We start from the raw sequence: 24,174 nt of genomic DNA, 5'->3' as shown, positions 1-24,174 counted from the left end.
AAAAAAAAAAAAAAAAACCATGAAATTTACAGATTTTCTCTTGTGATTGTATGAATTAACTGAAATATATGCAACATGGTATTTTCCACAATGTATGCTAGCCTGATATGTATTAGCCTATTTATTTTTACTCCTTCACAATTATTTTAGAGGTTGGTATCTCTACTGAGGATTTTATAAAATGAGACAGTCCCTGAAGGACTGCTGTCAAACCAAAAAGATTGGCTGAGAGTATCAGCACACGGGAATCCTAGATCCTCAACTGCCAGGTCCTTTTCAGAGAGCCTTCAGAAGAAGCAAAACAATAAGAAGAGCTACTGTTGCTTGATGATCTGTTAGGTGCAGGGCACATCTCAACTTTCTGTTGTGTCTCCTGTAATCCTCATAACAACCCTACAAGGTGGATGATGTTATTTTACCCATGAGGGCACAGTTGAAGTATTGCCAGGTGAAGTGACTTTCCAAAGCGCAAGCATTTTTCCCCAAATGGGTTTATGTATTTTGTCACATGTTTTGCAGCTCTACCATTCACTTCTGTGCTGCCTCACACAGATTAAACCCTTTGCCTTAGTTTCCTAGGGGTACGGTGTTCCTTTACTGATTGCTGCACTGCATTCATTCTTTTGGTTTAACTTGTGTTTCTTGAGGGACCTTCTCTGTGCTAGGCACTGCTTTAGCTGCTGAGGACACAGTGTTGAGCAAGATATATGAAGGTTCCACTCTGGTGGCTGTTCGATTCTGGAGAGGTGGGCACACAGTTCACAGGAAACAAAATTGTATCATGTTGTTATAGGTAATTAGGAGAATGAGCCAGGGAACATGATTAAGAACAATGAGATGGGGGCAAATTAGTTTGAGGAGAGATCTCTGAATAGGTGGCTAACCCCAGAATTGGCTCTAGGCCGACATAAGCTTTGGTGCATGGTAAAGCCCTCAGTTGGAGGTCACTGCCACTGGTGTTAGCAGCAGCTTTATACCCTTCTTCATTAAGGCATTTTACAACCTGTCACCTGAGAGACTTGGGTTTCTGAACAGGCTTTTAATGAACCTTTTCAGCCATATGAAGCTGTGGTACCTGTGGTGACAAGTGCAAAACATTTGCTTAGTAACGCCATGAGCTACATGCAGGGTTGTAGAGACTCTTCAGCAGTTTGGGTTACAGGGCAGCCTTGGGAAGGGAAGCAGAAGTGCAGAGTTTGAGTGGCTCTGTCTCCCAAAATCCTGCTGCAGCAGAGCCAACTCATATGCTTCACTTCTAAAGGCACATGCTTTATATGAAAGGAAGCAGTGAGGGTGCCAGGGCTGTTGTGTGGAAAGGCAGCTTTAGTTGCATTCATTTTCTGAGGAGAGCATCCCAAAGTTGAGCATGTGAAACTGTGGAATCAAAAGAGAAATGATTGCAAATGGCCATTTGTGTGGCTTCTGTTGCCTTAGCTATTAGAGTAGATTCCTCCCTTGCTTAGTCCTTTTTGTTGCAGGTGTGTTAACAGCTTTCTTCCATCCCCAAATTTTCTTTTACAGGGTCTTTTGATAAGCCATCTTACACAGAAGCAGAGCTATAGGCCTACAGATGCCAATTTACTGTTCTTAGTGTTCACTGAAAACAGATTAAGAGGGAGAAATACAGAAATAAAAGAATGTATGATTTGGAGTCTATTAAAAGTTTTTAAATATGAGTATTCTTATAAATGTAAAAGAATAATATAGATTGTCTGCCTGTAATATTGGACTTAGGAATAGTTTACAAATAATAACTGTCTCAAAGAGAATTGATTCATTGGTGTTATATTCTGCTTCCCCAACTTTTTTTTTGCTGTAATCACTTTTAATGATGATAATATAATAAGAAGTGAATTCTTCCACTTGTAGATTTGATCTCAGTCATTACCATAGATGTGGAATGATTGATATCCCAGTGACTGTAAACCACATGTATTCTCTATTTTCTTTGAATTCTATACGTTTAATATCTGAATGCAGTAATAAGGCAGCACAGAAGAAAGAACTTGTAGCTTTTAGTTTCTCTGGTGTCAAACAAGGATGCTAGGTCAAAATATCAAAATAGAGCTCCTTGAAAATAATGCATCACAAAGTACTGTTCCTGCTTTACTGACTCACAAGAATGGCCCAGCAGTTAAAATCCTTATACATGGAGCAGCTAAAGATTTTCCTTTTTCCAGAAAAAGAAAAAAGACAAGGCTGAAGTGATTTTTCAGTATAGTTGTTACCCACATGAATGACTGTTTTCTTCAGATGGGTATTTTTAAAGTTCCCGTTAATATAGTGGTGGATTTTTAAGTTGGTGTGTTACCCCAAAAGAGTAGATAGATACATTGGAACTTCTTGCCATGATCTCAGAAAACCTCATTTTATATGCTGCTTATTCTCCTTTTTTTCTTTTTAGATCTACCCTTTTGACATTAATGCCTAAAATATCTGAGTTTGAAAGTTAGGAAACAAATTCCTGTTGCATTTCTCAACCCTGAGCAAATGGAATGAATTAGCACAGTTAATCTCAAAAATTAGGCTGCCATTTATTTTCTAAAGGTTCCATTCAGATTATGCTGTCAAGTCTAATTGTTAATAAAATCAAATACTGTGTTTTGGAGATGCCGGTCTTACTTGGAGAAAGCGCAGTAGACAACTGTAGTTTTAAACATGTATTTGGTGTAGTTGAGGAAGAGCTTTGCGGTTGGTAGCTTGGTTAATTTGGAGCATATACATAGTTGTTTCATGTCTTTCTTTTTTTTACAAGGGCTTTCTGTGTTAGCCCTGTTTGCTCTCCGATAAATAAGTCTGTGTATTATAACGTATTGGACAATGATGTCACTTTTATTTCCATAAATGACTCATGTGTGAGCAAAATTTGAGTAATAGTGTTTTAAGAATATTTCAGCATGGTAGAGGATTTAAGCAGATCACTTTGCCTATTTTAATTATATGAAATACCAGGAGGTCAGTTGTTTAACCTCTTTCAACGTATCTGTTTCTTTTCCTGCAGAAACAGATGATTATGCTGAGATTATAGATGAAGAAGATACTTACACCATGCCCTCAAGTAAGTAAACTTCTGATTTTGTTCTTGCTCAGACTTGACAGATACCTCCTTGCATTTAAAAGTTATTGATACTTACTGTCTTTTTAGAGCCATTTTTAATACTTCCTTGGGTGCTGAACAGAAATATTCTTTTCAACCTTTACCATTCTATATTACTTACATATGCCCACTCTAAGGTCAGAAGCCTAAAACTCAAATGTCTGTAACAATTTTTAGTTACAGGATTTTTGTAATCTTGTTTTCTGACTCTTATCATAGTAGAACCTTTATTGATTAGGGTATTTTCTGTCTGTAGAAAGTTAGTATTATTGGTTAAGTATATATGTGAATGTGTGTATGTATTCACACACAATATATATACACACATATATGTATAATACACATACATACACACACACGTATACCCATACATTCACATACATATATTCAAAGATTTGCAGTTTCCCCCTTGAAATTGTTTATTCTTTGTTGCCATTGACTAACCAATACAAATAGCTTCTAACCATCGTCAGTCTGTACACCTCAGGGATGGGAAGTGTGGGGAGAGAAACAGAACTCTTAAAGGACCTTCGTAGAGCCTGGAAATGTCAAGATTCTGCTTCTCTCTGTGATATGCAACTTGTTGATTAAGGAAAGTCTTGAAGCCCGAGGTCTCATGTTGGAGTGTGTAGTCTCCGGATCTTGAATTAGATAAGCTCTTGAAATTTCATTTGCATAAAAAAAAATTATTTTTTAATTTTCTTTCTTTTTTTTTTAATGTTCCACACAGTACTGGCTTGAGTATTAAAAAAAAAAAAAAATTAAACCTGCCTTTTAAAGAGTCTTCAGAAGTCTTAGTAGTTAATTCAAAATCTGAATGTCCTGATTTTAGTAGAGCTATATATATTTGTAAAATAAATGTTATAGGTGCCTTATTGTGTTGTATAAATATTCTTGTAAATATTCTTATTTGAGTGTTCTGTATACATTGAGGAAGCATTACCAGAATGAAGAGAAACAACCCAGTGTTGCCTTTCAAGTGTGCATTGTGCCCTGTTGACCCATGTCCCCTTTCAAGAGCGTCTTGACTAGAGAGTTATTCAAAAGAGGCCAGAGCTGAAACTTGTGTGTACATTTTGATTGCCAGTATCAGTTTGGAAAAATGTTTAAACTTAGGTTTAACTTTTTGGCATGGTGGCTCACATCTGTAATCTCAGCACTTTGGGAGACAGAGGCAGGAGAATTATTTGAATCTAAGAGTACGTTATCAACCTAGGTAACATAACGAGATACTGTCTCTCCCAAAAACAAAATAAATTAGGTGGGTGTAGTAGCACGCGCTTGTTGTTTCAGCTACTCAGGAGGCTGAGGTGTGAGGATTGCTTGAGCCTGTGAGGTCGAGGCTGCAGTGAGCCCTGATTGCACCACTGCACTTGGCCTGGGCAACAGAGTGAGACCCTGTCTCAGAAAAAAAAAAAAAAAAGAAAAAAAATATCAAAGCACTTGTTTACTTTTTTGATTAGCCATATAGTCACTTGTACATTCCTGCAGATACTCCAGTTTTTATTTTTATATTTATTATTTATACTTGAGCAGTAAATGTCCAACATGGATTTCATCCATACCCCACAAAAATAAGTTATAGAAACTGATGAGATAGGAACTTTAAAGCATTGTTTAACTAACATTGAGTTAACTTGAAGATATTTAGTTTTTACTTGTATTTAGTTCTTTTAAATTCATATTTGTGCTTAAAATATTTTAAAAATTATTATTGAAATATTCTCTTCAAGTTTGTGTTGCTAACCTAATTGCTATTAGTTATTTCTAAGCAAGGTCTTCAATTTTTTTCTCTCTTAATTGCAATACAGAAAGCTATGGAATAGATGAAGGTAACAGGATTCCTTTAAATTAACTGCATTTGCTTGCAATTGCAACCTATGGAGTGATATGGGATGTTTCAGTTTTTGGTTAACTTATTTTTAAACTATTTGTCATTGGTTTACTCATACTGTTAAATCAATGGAACTACTAGCTAAAGTGATTTTAAAGAGGAAAATAACTATCTAAAATTTGGGTTGAATGTTCTGTGTTTATAATTTGATAAACCAGGGAGAACATGTAAAAATATTTGGCTCTTGGTGTATTTCATTGGTGATTACACTACTGGAATATATATGCGATAACCTATGGAGATGAGTTTCTTACCTGAAATAAATCAAAATATAAAGTAGCTAGATGGGTTATAATTAAATCTATTACATTCCTAATGGGCATTTTCTTTCCATGTGCCTCAAAAACCTACTGAATAATCTATTTTGTATAAATTACAATAACAATAACAATTTGGGGCACATCGTCTCAAAAGTATAAAGTATTTATGATTTATAATGTTGATATGTCCAACCTTGATTTTGAGTCATCTAATTTTGATTTAATTTTGAGAAACTACCTCTTTAAACTCTTTTAGCTCCATGAGTAATATAGAGCTAGGATTATCATGAAGTGGAAAACTCTTAAACTTTCAAAACATAAAGTTTACTTATGACATAATTTTATGTTGCTTCCATATTTACAAACTGTAGTTATTTGTAAAATAATTGCTTTAAATAACTGTGCTTTTATAGCCTTCATATATTAATACCTAAACTAATAGTTCTTAATAATTAAGCATGTAATTTAATAGTTGGAGCAATTATTTAGAAAACTATCAAATAGATATAAAATAAATCAGAAATGTAAAAACTCCTAGGAACAACATGAAAAATATCTACCTTTAGTAGAACTCATTGTTTCAGTAGTTTCTAATACCATAACTAATTACATGAATTCCTGTGAAAATATCGTTTAAGAGAATTCCACTCTGTTTAAAGCATTTTCATAGATTGATGTGCCACAGATGAAACTTTTACTTATGGATGATCAAGAAATATGTCAAGTGTTAGTTCTACGTTTGGAATATTTTACTTAAGTATTAATTTGTGAATTATGTTTTGCAGCCAGGGATTATGAGATTCAAAGAGAAAGAATAGAACTTGGACGATGTATTGGAGAAGGCCAATTTGGAGATGTACATCAAGGCATTTATATGAGTCCAGTAAGTCTTTTAAGACTACCAAACAACTAGATTAATTTTGACTATTTAACTTTAAATTGCTTTTGTTTGTCTTTATGAGTCCTTAGTTCTTCTAGGTATTAATATTTACAGGTGTCTTTTATAAAGCTCTTCATAAATGTCAACTTATACTTGGCATAGTCAGAAACCAAAAAGTGGCAACAATAGCTCCTACAAGGCTGGGCCTTTTATTCATTTTACTCTTTCAGCCTTTGTCATCGGTAATAGTTTTTATAGGTGACTGTTCTTTGGATGGAATTAGCAAATCAGACGAGAGTCAGAAACAGTATACCTAGTTTACCCGCATTTTTTAGAAAGAAATGTTAATTTGCCCCAATTTACCCTCCAAAAGAGATCAATATATTTTTAAAAAGATTGCTTTAGGCCGGGCGCGGTGGCTCATGCCTGTAATCCCAGCACTTTGGGAGGCCGAGGCAGGCGGATCACGAGGTCAGGAGATCGAGACCATCCTGGCAAACATGGTGAAACCCCGTCTCCACTGAAAATAGAAAAAAATTAGCCAGGAGTGGTGGCAGGCGCCTGTAGTCCCAGCTTCTAGGGAGGCTGAGGCAGGAGAATGGCGTTAACCCGGGAGGTGGCGGAGCTTGCAGTGAGTGGAGATGGCCCCACTACACTCCAGTCTGGGCGACGGAGCAAGACTCCGTCCCAAAAAAAAAGAAAAAAAAAAGATTGCTTTAATAATAGCTTGATGGAGGTATCATTTGCTTACTATGAAGTTCACTCTTTTAAAGTATACAATTCGGTGCTTTTCAGTATATTCACAGAGTTGTGCAGCTATCACCACAGTCAACTGGAACATTTTCTTCACCTCAGAAACTTTATACCCATTAGCAGTTAATTCCCATTCCGCCCTTCCCCAGCCTCTGGCAGCCACTCTTGCACTTTCTGTCTCTATAGATTTGTATATTCTGGACATTTTGTATAAATGAAACTATGAGTTTTTTATTATTGGCTTCTTTCACTTAGCATAATGTTTTTAAGATTCATCCATGTTGCAGTATGTGTCAGTACTTCATTCCTTTTTATTGCCAAATAATACTCTTTTATATAGATATATACCACCTTTTGTTTATCCATTCATCAGTTGATGAATATTTTGGTTGTTTCTACTTTTTGACTATTAAAATGTTTCTGTGAACATTCATATATGAGTTTTTCCGTGGAAATATATATATATATAATATATATGTATATTTTATATATTTTTTTATATATAAAAGATAAAGAGGAAAATTAAAGAAGGAATATTAAAGAGGAAAATAACTATCTAAAATTTGGGTTGAATGTTCTGTGTTTATAATTTGATAAACCAGGGAGAATTATAATTTGATAAACCAGGGAGAACATGTAAAAATATTTGGCTCTTGGTGTATTTCATTGGTGATTACACTACTGGAATATATATGCGATAACCTATGGAGATGAGTTTCTTACCTGAAATAAATGTTATATATTATATATATATATTTTTTTTTTTTTTTTGGTGAGACGGAGTCTTGCTCTGTCGCCAGGCTGAATGAAGTGGTGTGTTCTCGGCTCACTGCAACCTCCACCTTCTGGGTTCAGATGTTTCTCCTGCCTCAGCCTCCTGAGCAGCTGGGACTACAGGCGTGCACCACCACGCCCAGCTAATTTTTGTATTTTTAGTAGAGATGGGGTTTCACCATGTTGGCCAGGATTATCTCGATCTCTTGGCCTCATGATCCACCTGCCTCGGCCTCCCAAAGTGCTGGGATTACAAGTGTGAGCCATCGTGCCCAGCCCTGGATTTATGTTTTTAGTTCTCTTTTGTATATGCCTGTTAGTGGAATTGCTTCATCATGTGGTAACTATTGTTTAACTCTGTGTGTGTGTGTGTGTGTGAGAGAGAGAGAGACAGACAGGATCTTGCTCTGTCAGTCAGGCTGAAGTGCAGTGACGCAATCATGGCTCACCGTGGCCTCAAGTTTCTGGACTCAAGTTCTCCTCCCTTGTAACTAGGACTACAGGCAAGCGCCACCACACATAGCTAATTTAATTTTTTTTTGTAGAGACAGTGTCTCTCTACATTTCCCAAGCTAGTCTCCAACTTCTGGATTGCAGGCATGAGCCACTGAGCCAGCCAACTTTTTCTTTCTTTTTTTTTTTTTTTTTAGGACAGGGTCATACTCTGTCACCAAGGGAGTACAGTGGTACTATCATGGCTTTCTGCAGCCTCAACCTCCCAGACTCAAGTGGTCCTCCCACCTACCAAGTAGCTGGGACTACAAGTGTGTGCCATCATTCCCAGCTAATTATTTTATTTTTTTTAGAGATAGGGTTCCATGATGTTGCCCAGGCTGGAGTGTTTAACTTTTTGATGAACTGCCAAAATGATTTCCAACACAGCTGTACCATTTTATATTACTAGCAGCAGTGTATAAGAGTGCAGATCTCCATGTCTTCACCAACAATTTGTTATTGCATGTCTTTTTAAATTAGATTGGTGATTTTTTAAATGACATTTTAGACTAATAGTACAATCATGTGCCATGTGTAATGATGGGGATACTTTCTGACAAATGCATTGTTAGGCGATTTCATGATTGTGCAAACATTACATGGTATACTTACGCAAACTTAGATGGTCTGGCCTGCTACACGTCTAGGCTATATAATATAGCCTGTTGCTCCTAGGCTACAAACCTGTATGGCATGTTACTGTACTGAATACTGTGGGCAGTTGTAGCACGTGGTATTCATATATCTAAATACAGAAAATACTGTAAAAATACAGTATAAAGTATAAAATAATGGTACACTTATATAGGAGTGTGAAGGCCTAGATTATTACTGTACACTGCTATAGGCTATAAACACTACACTTTGGCTACATTAAATTTATCTTAAAAACTCTTATTAAATTAACCTTAGCTTATTGTAACCTTTTTACATCATGAACCTTTTAAGCTTTTTTCTATTTAAATTTTTTAAACTTTTTTCTTAACTAAGACACAAACACATACAGTAGGCTAGGCCTACACAGAGCCGAGATCATCCACATCACTGTCTTCAGCCTCCACACTTTGTCCCACCGGAAGACCCTCAGCGGCAGTAATGTGCATGGAGATGTCATCTCCTAGGGCAGCAGTACCTCCTTCTGGATACCTGCAAAGGGCCCTGCTTGAGGCTGTTTTACAGTTAACTACTTCTTGTTTTGTTTTGTTTTATAAGTAGAAGGGGCTGGTGTGGTGGCTCATGACTGTAATTTCAGCACTTTGGAGACTGAGGCAGGAAGATGACTCAAACCCGGGAGTTCAAGACCAGCCTGGGCAACTTAGTAAGACCCTGTCTCAAACAAAAATTTGAAAATTAACCTGGCCTTGTGGCGCACACCTGTAGTCTCAGCGACTTGGGAGGCTGAGGGAAGATCACTTGAGTCCAGGAGGTCAAGGCTGCAGTAAGTCTTGTTCACACCACTGCACTCCAGCCTGGACAAGAGAGTGAGACTCTGCCTCTAAAAAATAAATAAGTAGGAGTACACTCTAAGATAACAATTAAAAGTGTAGTATATTAGAGAAAAAGAAAAAGTATAGTAAATACACAAACCTGTAATATAGTTGTTTATTATCATTATCATGTATTAATCACTATACATAATTTATGTACTATTGTATGACTAGCAGTACAGTAAGTTTGTTTACACCAGCATCACCATGATCACATAAGAAATTTGATTTCTATGATGTCACTAGGCAGTAGGAATTTTTCAGCTTCTTTACACTCTTATGAGACCACTATGGTATATGTGGTCCATCATTGACCAAAATGTTACTTTGTGGCACATGACAGACATGCTTGCTCAAGAAACTGTCTTTGAACTAGAATAGTAGCAGGTGAACAGAGATGGCTCTAATAAAGTTACAATAACAGAGAAAATTGACTCTTATTTTATACCCCTGCTTGGAAACTACAAATGGCCATTTTTTTCCTCAGTAACTCCATGTTTACCCATTTGTAAATGTCCTTTACATGTGTACTAGTGATGCTCTGAGCATTACTTTTATAACCCAAAAGTTATAAAAGGTTTTTATCAGAAATAACAGATAATTGCCACCAATAAACTAACCAAATTAGGTCAGTGTTTTAAAGTTCAGTTTTGAAAGCCTTTTACTCTTGTTCTTATATCAAATTGTATGATTTATTATATATTTTAGCTGTCTTTACTCCTTTTTCAATTTTTTTAAACTATGGGTGTATTATCTGTATTCCACATTCTCTTAACTCTGCAAAAGTGGAGAGTAGGGGCAAAGTGGAGTAGAAGGAGCAATGGATCCAAATTTAGTGGGAAAAACAACAACAAACAAATTTAGATCTGGCTCTGCCTCAGTTTGAGATGGGGGGAGATAAGGTGACTGCATTACTGGAATTTAACTAAATTATCTCTGAGCTTTCTATAATCTCTACAATTCCTGATAGGTAAGGATTCTAAAGTTCCCAGAGTACCATGACTTACACACAGCCGATAGCAGGATTAGTGGACTTTATTTCATTCACTTTTAAAATACGTAATCCATTTTAGTTATGAACATACAAGATAATTTTTTAAAATAGCCATAATCTTTATTTATTTATTTATTTATTTATTCATTTATTTGAGACAGAGTCTCGCTCTATCGCCCAGGCTGGAGTACAGTGGCGCGATCATGGCTCACTGCAAGCTCTGCCTCCCAGGTTCATGCCATTCTCCTGCCTCAGCCTCCCGAGTAGCTGGGACTACAGGTGCCTGCCACCACGCCTGGCTAATTTTTTGTATTTTTAGTAGAGACGAGATTTCAACCGGTTAGCCAGGATGGTCTCAATCTCAACCTTGTGATCCACCCGCCTTGGCCTCCCAAAGTGCTGGGATTACAGGCATGAGCTACCATGCCCAGCCTTTTTTTCTTTTTCTTTCTTTTTTTTTTTTTTTTTTTTGAGACAGAGTTTCACTCTTGTTGCCCAGGCTGGAGTGCAGTGGTGCAATCTCAGCTCACTGCAACCTCTGCCTCCCGGGTTCAAGCGATTCTCCTGCCTCAGCCTCCCAAGTAGCTGGGATTACAGGCATGCACCACCACACTGAGCTATTTTTATATTTTTAGTAGAGATGGGGTTTCTCCATGTTGTTCAGGCTGGTCTTGAACTCCCGACCTCAGGTGATCCACCCACCTCGGCCTCCCGAAGTGTTGGGATTACAGGCGTGAGCCACCGCACCCGGCCCATAATCTAATGTTTACTGAATGTTTGTTGAATGAATTCCAGTCCCTGAGGATTCATATTTTGTTAAATATCTTTTTCTTTTTTCTTTTTTTTTTTTTTCTTGAGACGGAGCCTTGCTCTGTTGCCCAGGTTGGAGTGCAGTGGTATGATCTCTGATCATACAACCTCCTGGAGTGCAGTGGTATGATCTCTGATCATACAACCTCCGCCTCCCAGGTTCAAGTGATTCTCCTGCCTCAGCCTCCCGAGTAGCTGGTATTACAGGCACACACCATCACACCCAGCTAGTTTTTGTATTTTTAGTAGAGACGGGGTTTCACCATGTTGCTAGGCTGGTCTCGAACTCCTGACCTCAAGTGACCCACCTGCCTCGGCCTCCCAGTGGGCCTTACAGATGTGAGTCACCATGCCTGGCCTGTTAAATATCTTTCTTGTGTATACTGTATATGTTTGTTTTGTTTTTAATGTGGGAGTCTAATATTATAGTGCAAAGCAATCTGTTCATTTCTGTAAGTTTCTATTTTAAATCCTTTTTCTAGAACATACTCTTTAGTATTCTATAAAATCAAGTAATATTTTATCAAGCGTTCTTGATAACTGGTCAAAATGTAACTTGGCATAAATTTCATAGGCAAGGACCTACCATTGGATACTTTAAGATTCAGTTAATTATTTCAGCAATTTTGTAACCATTGTCTGCTCTGTGACAGCTACTGTTTCTAGATGGTGCAGGGGGGATATAACTTAATTCTACCTGAGGCAAAAGTTGACAGGCAAAAAAGACATACACTAAATCCCAAGAGGGTCTGAGAAAAACAATGCATGGACAAGGGAAGGTCAAGATGCTGTTCCACATGGATTGGTCAGAAAGACATTCTGACAAGATGTGTTAGCAGAGCTTTGCAGTAAGACAGGGAGTGGAGCATGAGCATTCTCATGGGGAAGTCTGTTCTAGGCAGAAGGAACAGCCAGTGCCAAGGCCATGAGGCAGGGCAGGACAGGACACCACCAGGAGGCCCGTGTGGCCGCAGAGTAGAAGGATAGGAAACAAGGGGAAGGCAAAAGGAAACCTTTTGAAGACTAGGAGAGCCACCAGGGGGCATGTGTGGGGCTGTGTGAACCTTGAGGTAAGAATTTTGACCTTCATTCTGAGAGTCAGTAAACATGAATTTTATCTGATTGGCACATATTTATTTTATTAGGCAGGGTTATCAGGCTTGTATTTTCTTTTCTTCAAGCACCTGCTGATCACTTGTACATTCTCTCATTATTATTCCCAGCCTTAAAATCCATTATTAAATCTAATTTTCTCTTAATTCATTCTAGAATAGCTTTTTTCTAGATTTATTTGTTAAGATATTTTAAATGTCTACTAGTTGTTATTAATTCAGAGCCTAATCGTGCATCTTGTGTCTAGGCATAGTGGTCACAGGGTGCTATTTTCATTGAACAATGAAAAACTTCTCACTTCCTTAAATATTGCCTGTATTTTACAGATTTTAAAAATCTATTTCGAGTAATTACAAATTAGTAACTTTTTAGTTTTTAGAAAAAACCCTTTGCACATGTTCTGGTCTTATTTACTTTGAACTGACCCGTTCTCCAGCAGTCTGATCTCTGTAACTGGCCCTTCTGACAGTTTAGCATTCCCCATACCTCTGCTGTCCACTTCAGCAGCTGCTAGCTGGATGTCCTATTCACCAAACTGATGGCTGAGCCTCGTGATCTGCTCGTATGTGGCATTTTGTGTATTTGCCAGCTATGGAATCTTATGCTTAGCATTCATTTGAAACCCTAGGTCTTTAAAGAGCAGTATTTTGTTTGCATTTCCTTAGACTGTCTTAATAAAGCACCATATTCACTGAGTATTTGATTAGTTGACAGGATTGATGATGGTTTTATGGTCTTATGGAAGATTTGTTGCTCTGATCGTCTATAAAATGGGCATTTTCTGTCAATTATACAGTATACCAACCATACGATTTTCTTGTATACCTGTTACTTGCCACCAGCCCCATATTTAGCTGGAAAAAGAATTCATGGTCATGGTCCTGAAGAAGTATGCAGTCTAATTAAGGAAGACAAGACTAACTCATTCAAAGCAAAGTGGTTATATTTTAGCACAGATATGGTTAATGATTCTAAGGTTATAAACCCAAACATTTAGTAGATAGATATTCTGAGCTCTTGTTCACATTCTGTGTGAGCCAACTACTCTGTCCTCCAAGGGCCATGTCACCATTACCACCTGAACCCCTTCCTTGAGGCATGTGGCACATGGGCATGCCTCCTCCGGAGGTGAAGAAAGGGACTGCAGTCCCTGAGCCGATGACATGGCAGTTCTCTTACCATTCAAATTTCTCTTGTTTGAAAATGTTTTATTTCCTGGAAACATATAGTATACAATTAGTGTGAAGTCTACAATAAATAAAGGTACTTAAGGTATTTTGAAAATATGCGACAGCTAATTTGTTAAGCAAAACATAATTTAAGGTATTTTTAAAATATGACACATCTAACTTATTAATGAACATCTGCATTTAAAAGAAATATATTAATAGCATTAATTCCACAATTCTTTACTGAACGTATAATATACATCAGCTATACTAATGGGGATTTTTTGACACACAAGACAGGCAAGTTACCTGCTGTCTTGGAACTTACATTTTAGTGATGGAGAATAGACAGTAGTTATGTAAATGACAATATTATCTCTGTGTTATGTGTAATTATAATATATAAAATGATGTTAAAGACAGTAATAAATGTACATAATGACTTTTTGGCTTTCAGAGCAACACATTTTTCTTGGTTTGTTTCCTACCTTCCTGGTCACCCCTTCTCAGTCTCCTTTGACTTTTCCACTCTTCTCCCTGACCTCTTCATGTTGAAGAGCTTCAAAGCACAGTTCTTGGACCTCTCTCATCTCTCTTGGTGATTTCATCCAGTCAGATGAGCTAGGCTACTTCTGGATTTCTTTGTCGAGTTCAGATTTTTCTCTTGAATGCCAATCGCAGTATCCTGCTGGTCACTTCACCTGTGTGACTTGGCTGTCTTACTGACATCTCAAGCTTATTACATCCCAAGCCGAGCTTCTGATCTTCCGCTTCCATCTTGTCAGTTTTTCTGGTCAAAAACCTGAAGTTGACTCTCTCACACCTGCATCATGAGCCACCTTTGCCCTAGCTTCAGAGTATAGCCAGAATCTCAGCCCTTCTCTCCACCTCCACTGCTACCATGTTTGTCCAAGCCACCATCACCTGTCACCTGGGGTACTCTGGTAGCCATCCATAGAACTCCCTGTATCTCTAACCGTGCCTCTCTGCAGCCATGTCTCAGTACCACAGCAAAATGGTCCTTCAAAATTTTGGGTCAGGCCATGGTACTCCAATGTCCAAACCCTACCTTGGCTCTCCATTTCACTTGAGTAAAAGCCACATCTTTCTATTGGCCTTGAAGGCCCTGTGTGGTCTGGCCCCTTTGTTCCTCTCTGACTCTGTTATCTTCGCCCTCCTACCTTCCACCCTCTGTGCCAGCCTCACTGGCTTGCTCATGTCCCTTGAGCACACTATGCACTATTCCCTGCTGTTCCTTAGCGAGCTCCCTCTCTTCCCTCCTTCAGTTTTTTGCTCTTGTCTCATCTGCTCAGTGAGGTGCACGTCATACAGCAGCCTCCATCCCTGTCTCCATATCCTGATCTGCTCTCTCCCTTTTCTGTAACACGGTTACCTTCTAACATACCATGTAATTAATTCCTTATTTATTTTCTGTGTTCCTCACTGGAATGTAAGCTTGACAGGTACAGGGACTGCTGCCTCTGCTGTTCACCGGTGTATCCCAAGCACTTATAATAGTACCAGCCACATGGTGTATCTTCAACGCATGTTTGTAGATGAATGAATAAATGAATTGCTGTAATGTTTCACTTGCATGACCGGTTTTCTCAGAGGATTTTATACTGAGTGTTTTTAAGTATTCCTCTCATTCTTGAGATTTTGCCTTTCTGATTCTGTCTGGTCCATAACCCACGTAGTTGCAAAACAGACAGCTTTTCATGAATCGATTAATATAGCAAACCCTTTTGCATGTGTGTGTGATTCTATAATTTCCCTAACACAGGAGAATCCAGCTTTGGCGGTTGCAATTAAAACATGTAAAAACTGTACTTCGGACAGCGTGAGAGAGAAATTTCTTCAAGAAGCCTGTAAGTTTCTAGAAATTTCTGTGGAACTCCATTTGATTTTCTATCTGTGAAATCCAAACTGTGTCTGAAGAAATAAGAAAAATGTTTTGACTTTTAGGAGACAACTATGTTTATTATTTTGCCTTGCAAATTAATGTCTAAATTTGTACAAGCACCTATCTACAGATTTTTCCAGGTAAACCGTCATATTTTATGTATAAAGGTAGATTGATGTACATTTCCTTTATACTTTGGTACTTACGCCATCACACATCTTTGCACTGGAATTGGTGCAGATACATAAGCGATCCTAATCTTGATGCTGCCCAGACTCTGGGAATGTAGAGGTGAGCATGACACACACAGTCCCTGCCCTGATGGAGCTCATAGACTAGTGAAGGAATAGGGCTCTGTGACCATTCCCCTTGTCCTGCTACAAAATCAGAACAAATCACTCAGGCCAGGCGCGGTGGCTCACGCCTGTAATCCCAGCACTTTAGGAGGCCAAGGCAGGAAGATTATCTGAGGTCAGAAGTTCGAGACCAGCCTGGCCAACATGGTGAAACAGTCTTTACTAAAATTACACAAAATTAGCCGTGCGTGGTGGCATGCACCTGTAGTCCCAGCTACTCAGGAGACTGAGGCAGGAGAATAGCTTGAACCCCAGAAAGGGAGGTTGCAGTGAGACGAGATAGCGACACTGCACTCCAGGTTGGGCAATAGAGCAAACTCTGCCTCAAAAAAAAAAAAAAAAAGAAAGAAAGAAAAAGAACAAATCTCCCAAAAAGAGGCCAGGTGCGGTGGCTCACGCCTGTAATCCCAGTACTTTTTGGGAGGCCGAGGTGAGAGGATTACTTGAGCCCAGGAGTTTGAGACCAGCCTGGGCAACATGGTGAAACCCCGTCTCTATGAAAAAATTTAAAAATTAAAAAAATTAGCTGGGCATGTTGGCACATGCCTGTAGTCCCAGCTGCTTAGGAAGCTGAGATGGGAGGATCACTTGAGCCTGGGAGGCCCGTGTCGCAGTGAGCTAAGATCGCGCCATTGCACTCCAACCTAAGTGACTGAATGAGACCCTGTCTCCAAAAAACAAAACAAAAGAAAACTTCCTGCAAGAAGAGACCTTGGCAAAGGACTCTTCTGATGGCTTCCCAGGTAACTGTAGCTAGAAACAGTTACCTCTTTTTTTTTTTTTTTTTTTTTTTTTTTTGAGTCAGGATCTCTCTCGGGTCTCACCTTCTGGCCTCAAGGGATCCTCTCATCTCAGGGCTGCAGATACCTGGCACTGCAGATGCATGCCACCACATCCAGCTAATTTTTTTGTGGTTTTTTTTTGTTTTGTGTTTTTTTTTTTTTTTGGAGAGATGGGTTTTTGCTGTGTTTCCCAGGATGTTCTAAAGTTCTAGGCTCTGCCTGCATCAGCCTCCCAGGGAGCTGGGATTACAGGCGTGAGCCACTGTGCCCAGCCCTTAAAAATAATTTTCTCCACCTCCATTCCTCTGATTTTTGGTTTGTGCCTCCTCTGAAGAAGCTAGCTTGAGTGAGCTCTGCAGGAATAGGTCTTCTTTCCCAAATTTAAGCTCTTAAAGAGCAAGGATCTCGTACACCTCAAGCTCTTCCTTACCTGCCCTCAAGTGTGATTTTCCTCTTCCTCCGTTCCTGTGGTTTGCCTCTTGTCATGCTTCAGGCCCCAGCTTCAACATTACCTCCAATGGAGAACCTTTTTCTGACCACCATATTTAAAGTCTTCCCTTAGTATTTTTTGTCACACAAGACTACGTTCTTTTTCTTCCTAATGATTCCTAATTAAAGCTACATTGTTTACAAATGATTATTGTCTGTCTCTTCCTCTCATCCTCTAGGCCTTAAGCTCCCTAGGGATAAAGACCATGTTTGTTTTGCTCACCACTCCATACTCAGTGCCCTGTACGGTGCTTGACACCTAGAGAACACCTGGTAGATGTTTGTCATTCTGGTGTCCTTCATTATGTGTACATCAAATGAAAGCCTTCTGCTTTCCATTGTAAATATTTACCACCTAACAGTCCAATAAATTATAATTCATAGAGTAAGCCATGTGGTGACTACATTAATTAAGTCTCAGTACATCCTTAATCCTATTCCTGAATCTTTGACTTAAGATACAAGAGAAGGCCTGACCAATGACTTCTGTCTTGACTAGTTCATTTCTACATAGCACCTAGGCCAAGAAAACAGACCACATCAGTCATCATCACCCAACACCATGTCTGCCTTACCTTTGCTGGTATTCTTGAGTATTTTATATTTTCAAAAATACAAATTTTAAAAATTGGTTATCTTTTCCTAAAATTCTGAAAAATTACTGTGTTGTGATTTTGTAGGACTTTGGAATTGTCATTACAAAAATCAGTTACATCATTTTATAGGTGTAATCAAGTCGGGCTAATGTTTTCGTCTTCAATAGGGTTACTCAGCAGTTATTTCAGAGAAATATGATAGATGCACTGTATCTAAACTTCTGTAGGGCTTTACCAGGCTATGTATAAGAGAGAAAATAAGGCCTCAATCAGGAATAAACTTTTTCTTTAAAGGGCCATATAGTACATATTTTAGGTTCTGCAGATCATGCAGCCTCTGTCCCAATATTCAGCTCTGTCATTGTACATCCATAGACAGGACAGAAAAGAATGAACGAGAATATGTTCCAGTAAAACTTTGTTTACAAAAGCAGACGGCAGCCCCTGGGCCTTAGCTTTCTGCCCCAGATTGGTATATAATAAGGTAAACTATTCTATGTGTTGATTTTTAGTTCAGTTTGGATAGAGTTTCCTAGTGGCCACAAGACTCTCTTAGCCTTGTGCTGGTTTGTATTTCTAATAATTGCTTCTGAGGAAATATGAAAGGCTTGATAATTATATGTGAGAATAATGTAAAACCAAATGTTAAATAGTTACTTATATTAAATTGAAAGTACAGTTGTAGTAAATATGCTGGGTGCCTGAATGTTTATCCAGAAATATCACGGTATAAGCAATGAACTGAATGTGTCAAGGTGATATTTAATTATATGTTTTGGATTATATGCTGGGTGTTTACATTATATGGGTTTTTGTTGGTGGTGTTTGTTGAAAAAAACTGCCAGTTCCTGTTCTTGGAATATGAGGGAAAATTTGTAAAACACATAAGTGAGCTAGACAAAACACCCACTAATATTGTTTTGCCCATTTCAAAGTCTTGTACAATTTTTCCTCACAATGATCAATACCAGCTGTTCTGTAACATGTTGGCAATATTACATGTTGATCACATTTTTAAAATTACTTCTGTTATTCTAATTTCCTTGCTTGGCATCAGAATTATTTTCACCCATTTTTATAGTCGTGAAATCAGGTGTTTTTGGACCCACTGGACCACGTCACCTTTAAAATCACCTCCAGTTTTGAGATCCTATAGTTCTGTGAATTCTGTCCTGTGTCTTACTAATCCTAGTATACTGTGCAAGTAACCTCAGCCCTGACATTAGAAATTATAAATGCATACACCTTAACATACATGTCCACACACAGATGTGTATGTCTCTATGCAGTGCCCTCTTGGTCATCTTGGCTCAATTAGGCAGTCAAACTCATGTTACTGCCATAGGCCACATTTGGCATCAACACTCCTGAGAGTACTACAGGACCATAAACAAAGTATGCCAGAAAGGCAGCAGCTGGCATTTCTCTCATGTCAAAGTCCTCACAGCTGTCCTGGAAACTTTTTTTTTTTTTTTTTTTTTTTTTTTTTAAGACGGAGTCTCAGTCTATCGCCCAGGCTGGATGGAATGCAGTGGCACAATCCCGGCTCACTGCAATGTCCACCTCCCAGGCTCAAGTGAGTCTCCTGCCTCAGCCTCCTGAGTAGCTGGGACTACAGGCACCCACCACCACACCCAGCTAATTTTGTATTTTTAGTAAAAATGGGGTTTCACCATGTTGGCCAGGCTGGTCTCAAACTCCTCACCTCAGGTGATCCGCCCACCTTGGCCTGCCAAAGTGCTGGGATTACAGGCGTGAGCCACCATGCCCAGTGGAAAATCTTTTTTAGGGCCCTGAAAGTAACCATTTAAATTTAAGAGGACAAGACCACAGTGGTGGATGCACGAACCATTTATGTCCAAGATAGAAATCCTTCGTGAGTGCCCCATGGGTTGTGCTTCCAGGATCTTGCAAGGAACACACCCAGTTACCATAGTCTCCACACTCAGGGCAGCTTCTATCTGCAGCTTTCCACCAAGTATTTTTAGTCCCATTTCACTTCCTCCCCCAGCAATTTACCGGTCAAGAGTGATTTTTTACTGTAAAGATGGTTGCTTACTAAATGAATTACACAGTCCTACTTATCAGATTTCTAGAGGAAAACCTAGGAAGCTAGCCCAAGGTCAGATCTGTCCATAGGAAAAAAGAAATGGTCCTCTTCTTCTTTCTTCTCTGCTTCCTCCTCCTCCTTCCTTCCTCCCCTTCCTCCTCCTCCCCTTCCCCCTCCTCCTCTTCCCCCTCCTATTCCTCTTCCTCCTCCTCTTCCTCCTCCTCTTCCCCCTCCTCTTTCCCCTCCTCATCCTCCTCCTTCCCTTCCTTCATTCTTCTTCCCCCCTGCCATATACGCAGAAGGAAAGAAGGGTTTTTCTTAACAGTGGTTATCTTACACCTCAATAGTAGGACATACCTTTTTGTGCCAATTTATGCCCATTTGTGAGCTGAACTGGCCTGTGGAATTGAGTTTAAAGTTCCCCTATTGCCAGCCTTATGTCTTAATTGAATTAGTCTTCAGAAAAGCTGAAAGAGTTTTCAGAAGTATAACTAGGCCGGGCGCGGTGGCTCACGCCTGTAGTCCCAGCACTTTGGGAGGCCAAGGTGGGTGGATCATGAGGTCAAGAGATCGAGACCATCCTGGCCAACATGGTGAAACCCCATCTGTACTAAAAATACAAAAACTTAGCTGGGCATGGTAGCGGGTACCTGTAGTCCCAGCTACTCAGGAGGCTGAGGCAGGATAATCACTTGAACCCAGGAGGCAGAGGTTGCAATGAGCCAAGATTGCGCCACTGCACTCCAGCCTGGTGACAGAGCGAAACTCCATCTAAAAAAAAAAAGAATAACTGTGGAGAACTTTCTTCCCTAGTAACAATGCGTCAGTTTGACCATCCTCATATTGTGAAGCTGATTGGAGTCATCACAGAGAACCCTGTCTGGATCATCATGGAGCTGTGCACACTTGGAGAGGTACTGTGATCCCCAACCTTACCTTCTGGACTCAGTGTCTGGTATCCTTTGCTTAAGAAAGGGAAATATCAACAGTTTACATCTTGGATTTTCAGGAGAGTTCTGATTTAGGATGTGTCTCATGTGTGCATGTGAAGAGACCACCAAACAGGCTTTGTGTGAGCAACAAGGCTGTTTATTTCACCTGGGTGCAGGCAGGCTGAGTCTAAAAGGAGAGTCAGCAAAGGGTGGTGGGATTATCATTAGTTCTTACAGGTTTGGGATAGGTGGTGGAGTTAAGAGCAATGTTTTGGGGACGGGGGTGGATCTCACAAAGTACATTCTCAAGGGTGGGGAGAATTACAAAGAACCTTCTTAAGAGTGGGGGAGATTTTAAAGAACCTTCTTAAGGGTGGGGGAGATTACAAAGTACATTGATCAGTTAGGGTGGGGCAGAAACAAATCATAATGGTGGAATGTCATCAGTTAAGGCTATTTTCACTTCTTTTGTGGATCTTCAGTTGCTTCAGGCCATCTGGATCTATATGTGCAGGTCACTGAGGATATGATGGCTTAGCTTGGGCTCAGAGGCCTGACATTCCTGTTTTCATATATTAATAAGAAAATAGAACAGTGGTAAAGTGTTGGGGCAGTGAAAATTTTTGGGGGTGGTATGGAGAGATAATGGGTGACATTTCTCAGGGCTGCTTCGAGTGGGATTGGGACAGTGTGGGAACCTACAGTGGGACAGATTCAACTGAAGAAAGATTTTGGGGTAAGGGATGACATTGTGGGGTTGTTAGAAGGAGCGTTTGTCATGTAGAATTATTGGTGATGGCCTCGATGCGGTTTGGTATGAATTGAGAAACTAAACGAAAGACACAAGGTCCGTATAAAAGAAGGAGAAAATAAGTACTAAAGGACTAAGAATTGGGAGTACCCAGGACATCCAATTAGAGAGTGTTCAAGGGAGTTCAACGTTATTGTTTGCTTGATTGGCGAGTTTTTGGGCTCCATCCTTGAGTTTTTTTATGTTGTCATATGCAAGGCCAAATTGATTTAGGTAAAAATAATACTCTTCATTTAAAAATATACAAAGTCCTCCTTTTTCAGCAGTGAATAAATCAAGGCCTCAGCAGTTCTGGAGGACAACTGCAGCTAAAGAGTCAACCTGGGCTTGAAGAACAGACAAAGTTTGTGAGATATCTGTAACACTAGCAGAGAAGTCATTAGAGGGGCTGCGGAATGTTGTGGCAGCGGTGAAGATGCCTGCTATTCCAGTTCCGAGTGCAATAGTGGAGGCAGAAAGTCCTAGACCCACAAGTAAAGGGATTAGTGGGATGACTCTTTTGTTGTGTTGATATCACGAGGGGAACAGGCAGTTGTTCGTTCCCATCTGCAAACTGGATTTTGGTGGTAAGGAAGACTAAAGTACATGGGCCCCTCTAGTTGGCAGGTAGGCACACGTAGGTGGAAGAGCCACATAAAAAGAAGAGACCTTGTGCCAGGCAGAACTGGAAATGTAAAGTGAAAAGGTGAGAGGGCATCCTGACAGAGGAGTCCTGCACCCCAAATCCTAGAGCTCCAGCAAGGGCAGCAGCTGTTAGAGGTTGTAATAGGGACTGATGGTGCAACTGCGTAGAGGGAGGGGTTCGGTTTTCATGGTCTATGAGAAAGCGCATAGTGTCCACAAGTAACCTTTCACTGCCATTCATGGGGCTGGGTATAAGCAAGCAAGGAGAGGGGCTAGGAGGAGATTCAGACAAGCAGAGGGAGGGTAACCAAGGATGGAGTGAGATGCAGGGTAGGTGTCTTCCTAAACAAAAGTGACTGCCAATGTTTGAGTTTGTCAGTAATGATAGAGGGCTTATCTGTAATGCAAAGTTGGAATGCTCCCATCTGTTTGGTAATGTGTGTGGCTGGGTTCTGGAGATAAAAAGTAAAGAAACATTTGGACAGTGGAAGGTTGCCTAAAGGGATTCTAGGAGGCTGTTGTCGGGAGATACATAAAGGAGCGGCAACAGGGATAGTTGTTTGTGTGGTTAGGGGTCCAAATATGGGGGGCGTGGAATTGACATAAGGAGAAAGGTGCCATAGGTAGATGTGGAGAAGTGTGGCAGCTTGTTGGTGTGAAGTATCTGGGGAGTTCTCACCAAAACTGTCTAGAAAGTAAAGAAGTTCCTCAGGCGGGTAAAGATGAGGACTTTTAAAGGAGGTTCTGAGGTACAGGGAGATGGGAGAGGTAGCCCAGTCGGCCTGTAGAGTGGGGATGACTGTAAAAACAGGAGGAAAGGGAAACGCATAGCCAACAATTCTTTGCTAGAGAAGGATTGGAGGCAGTGAGGAGAGAGTGGGTGAGATTGATAGTATGCTGGAGGTAACTAGGGAGAGGTGGAGAGTGGCATAAGAATAGGAATGAGAATAAGAGTGAGTATAAAAGTAAAGAATAGAACTTCATCAGGGTGGGAGTATTGGAGCATCCCTTGCCACTGAAGATCTTCTTTCTGTCCACTTCAAGAGAGACTTAAGGGTGGTGATTTGAGGTAAAACCAGGAGCCACTAAATACCAAGAGCCTGAGAAACTGAGGTGGGAAGACCAAACCGAGGAATTATGTCTGGCAGAAGGGAGGAAATGACCGCAGTGGCCTTCTCAGACCCTGTGGGAAAGGCCTCTACCTATCCAGTGAAAGTGTCTACCCAGACCAAAAGGTATTTTAGTTTCCTGACTTGGGGCATGTGAGTAAAGCAATTTACCAGTCCTCTGCAGGGGCAAATCCGCAAGCTTGGTGTGTAGGAAAGGGAGGGGGCGTGAACAATCCCTGAGGGGTAGTAGAATAGCAGATGGAACACTGAGGAGTGATTTCCTTGAGGACAGGTTTCCACGATTGAAAGGAAATGAGAGGTGCTAAGAGATGGGTTAGCGGCTTATAACTTACATGGAAGAGGTTATGAAATGACAACAGAATAGAATGGGCCTGTGAGGCTGGAAAGAGATATTTTCCTTGATCCAAGAACCATTTGCCTTGTGTGGGATGAGATTGATAGGTGGAAGTTTCAGTGGTGGAGTAGGTGGGAGTGACCAGATGAGGAGAAAAATTGCTGTGAGGGATAGAAGTTGGAATGCAGCTGCTTTTTTTAGCTACCTTATCAGCCTAAGCGTTGCCCTGAGCGATGGGATCTGATGCCTTTTGATGGCCCTTGCAGTGTAAGACTCCAGTTTCCTTTGAAAGTAAAGCGGCCTTGAGAAGAGTTTTTATTAAAGAGGTATTAATGATGGAGGACCCTTGTGTAGTGAGGAAACCTCTTTCAGCCCATATAACAGCATGGTGGTGCAGGATATGGAAGACACATTTAGAGTCAGTATAAATATTGACATGTA

General features: G+C 39.9%; 1 protein-coding gene across 9 annotated transcripts in view; it reads left to right on the top strand.

The window, feature by feature from the left end:
- PTK2 (protein tyrosine kinase 2) overlaps positions 1-24,174 on the top strand; it is a 362,172-nt gene that overhangs the window by 244,070 nt on the left and 93,928 nt on the right. For 8 of the 9 annotated variants that reach the window (XM_026454573.1, XM_026454578.2, XM_026454577.1 and 5 more), the window contains 4 exons: positions 3,002-3,058; positions 6,037-6,134; positions 15,510-15,594; positions 20,716-20,816. In XM_026454573.1, the coding sequence (XP_026310358.1) occupies positions 3,002-3,058; positions 6,037-6,134; positions 15,510-15,594; positions 20,716-20,816 (341 nt within the window). Of the gene's footprint in view, positions 1-2,983; positions 3,059-6,036; positions 6,135-15,509; positions 15,595-20,715; positions 20,817-24,174 lie in introns of those variants that run through there. The other variant, XM_026454579.1, reaches the window with a different exon arrangement.

Source organism: Piliocolobus tephrosceles, chromosome 7 (genome assembly GCF_002776525.5).
Source record: "Piliocolobus tephrosceles isolate RC106 chromosome 7, ASM277652v3, whole genome shotgun sequence".
Taxonomy (NCBI): Eukaryota; Metazoa; Chordata; class Mammalia; order Primates; family Cercopithecidae; genus Piliocolobus; species Piliocolobus tephrosceles.
Note: the sequence above shows the minus strand (reverse complement) of the source record. Positions and strands in the feature narration are given on the sequence as shown.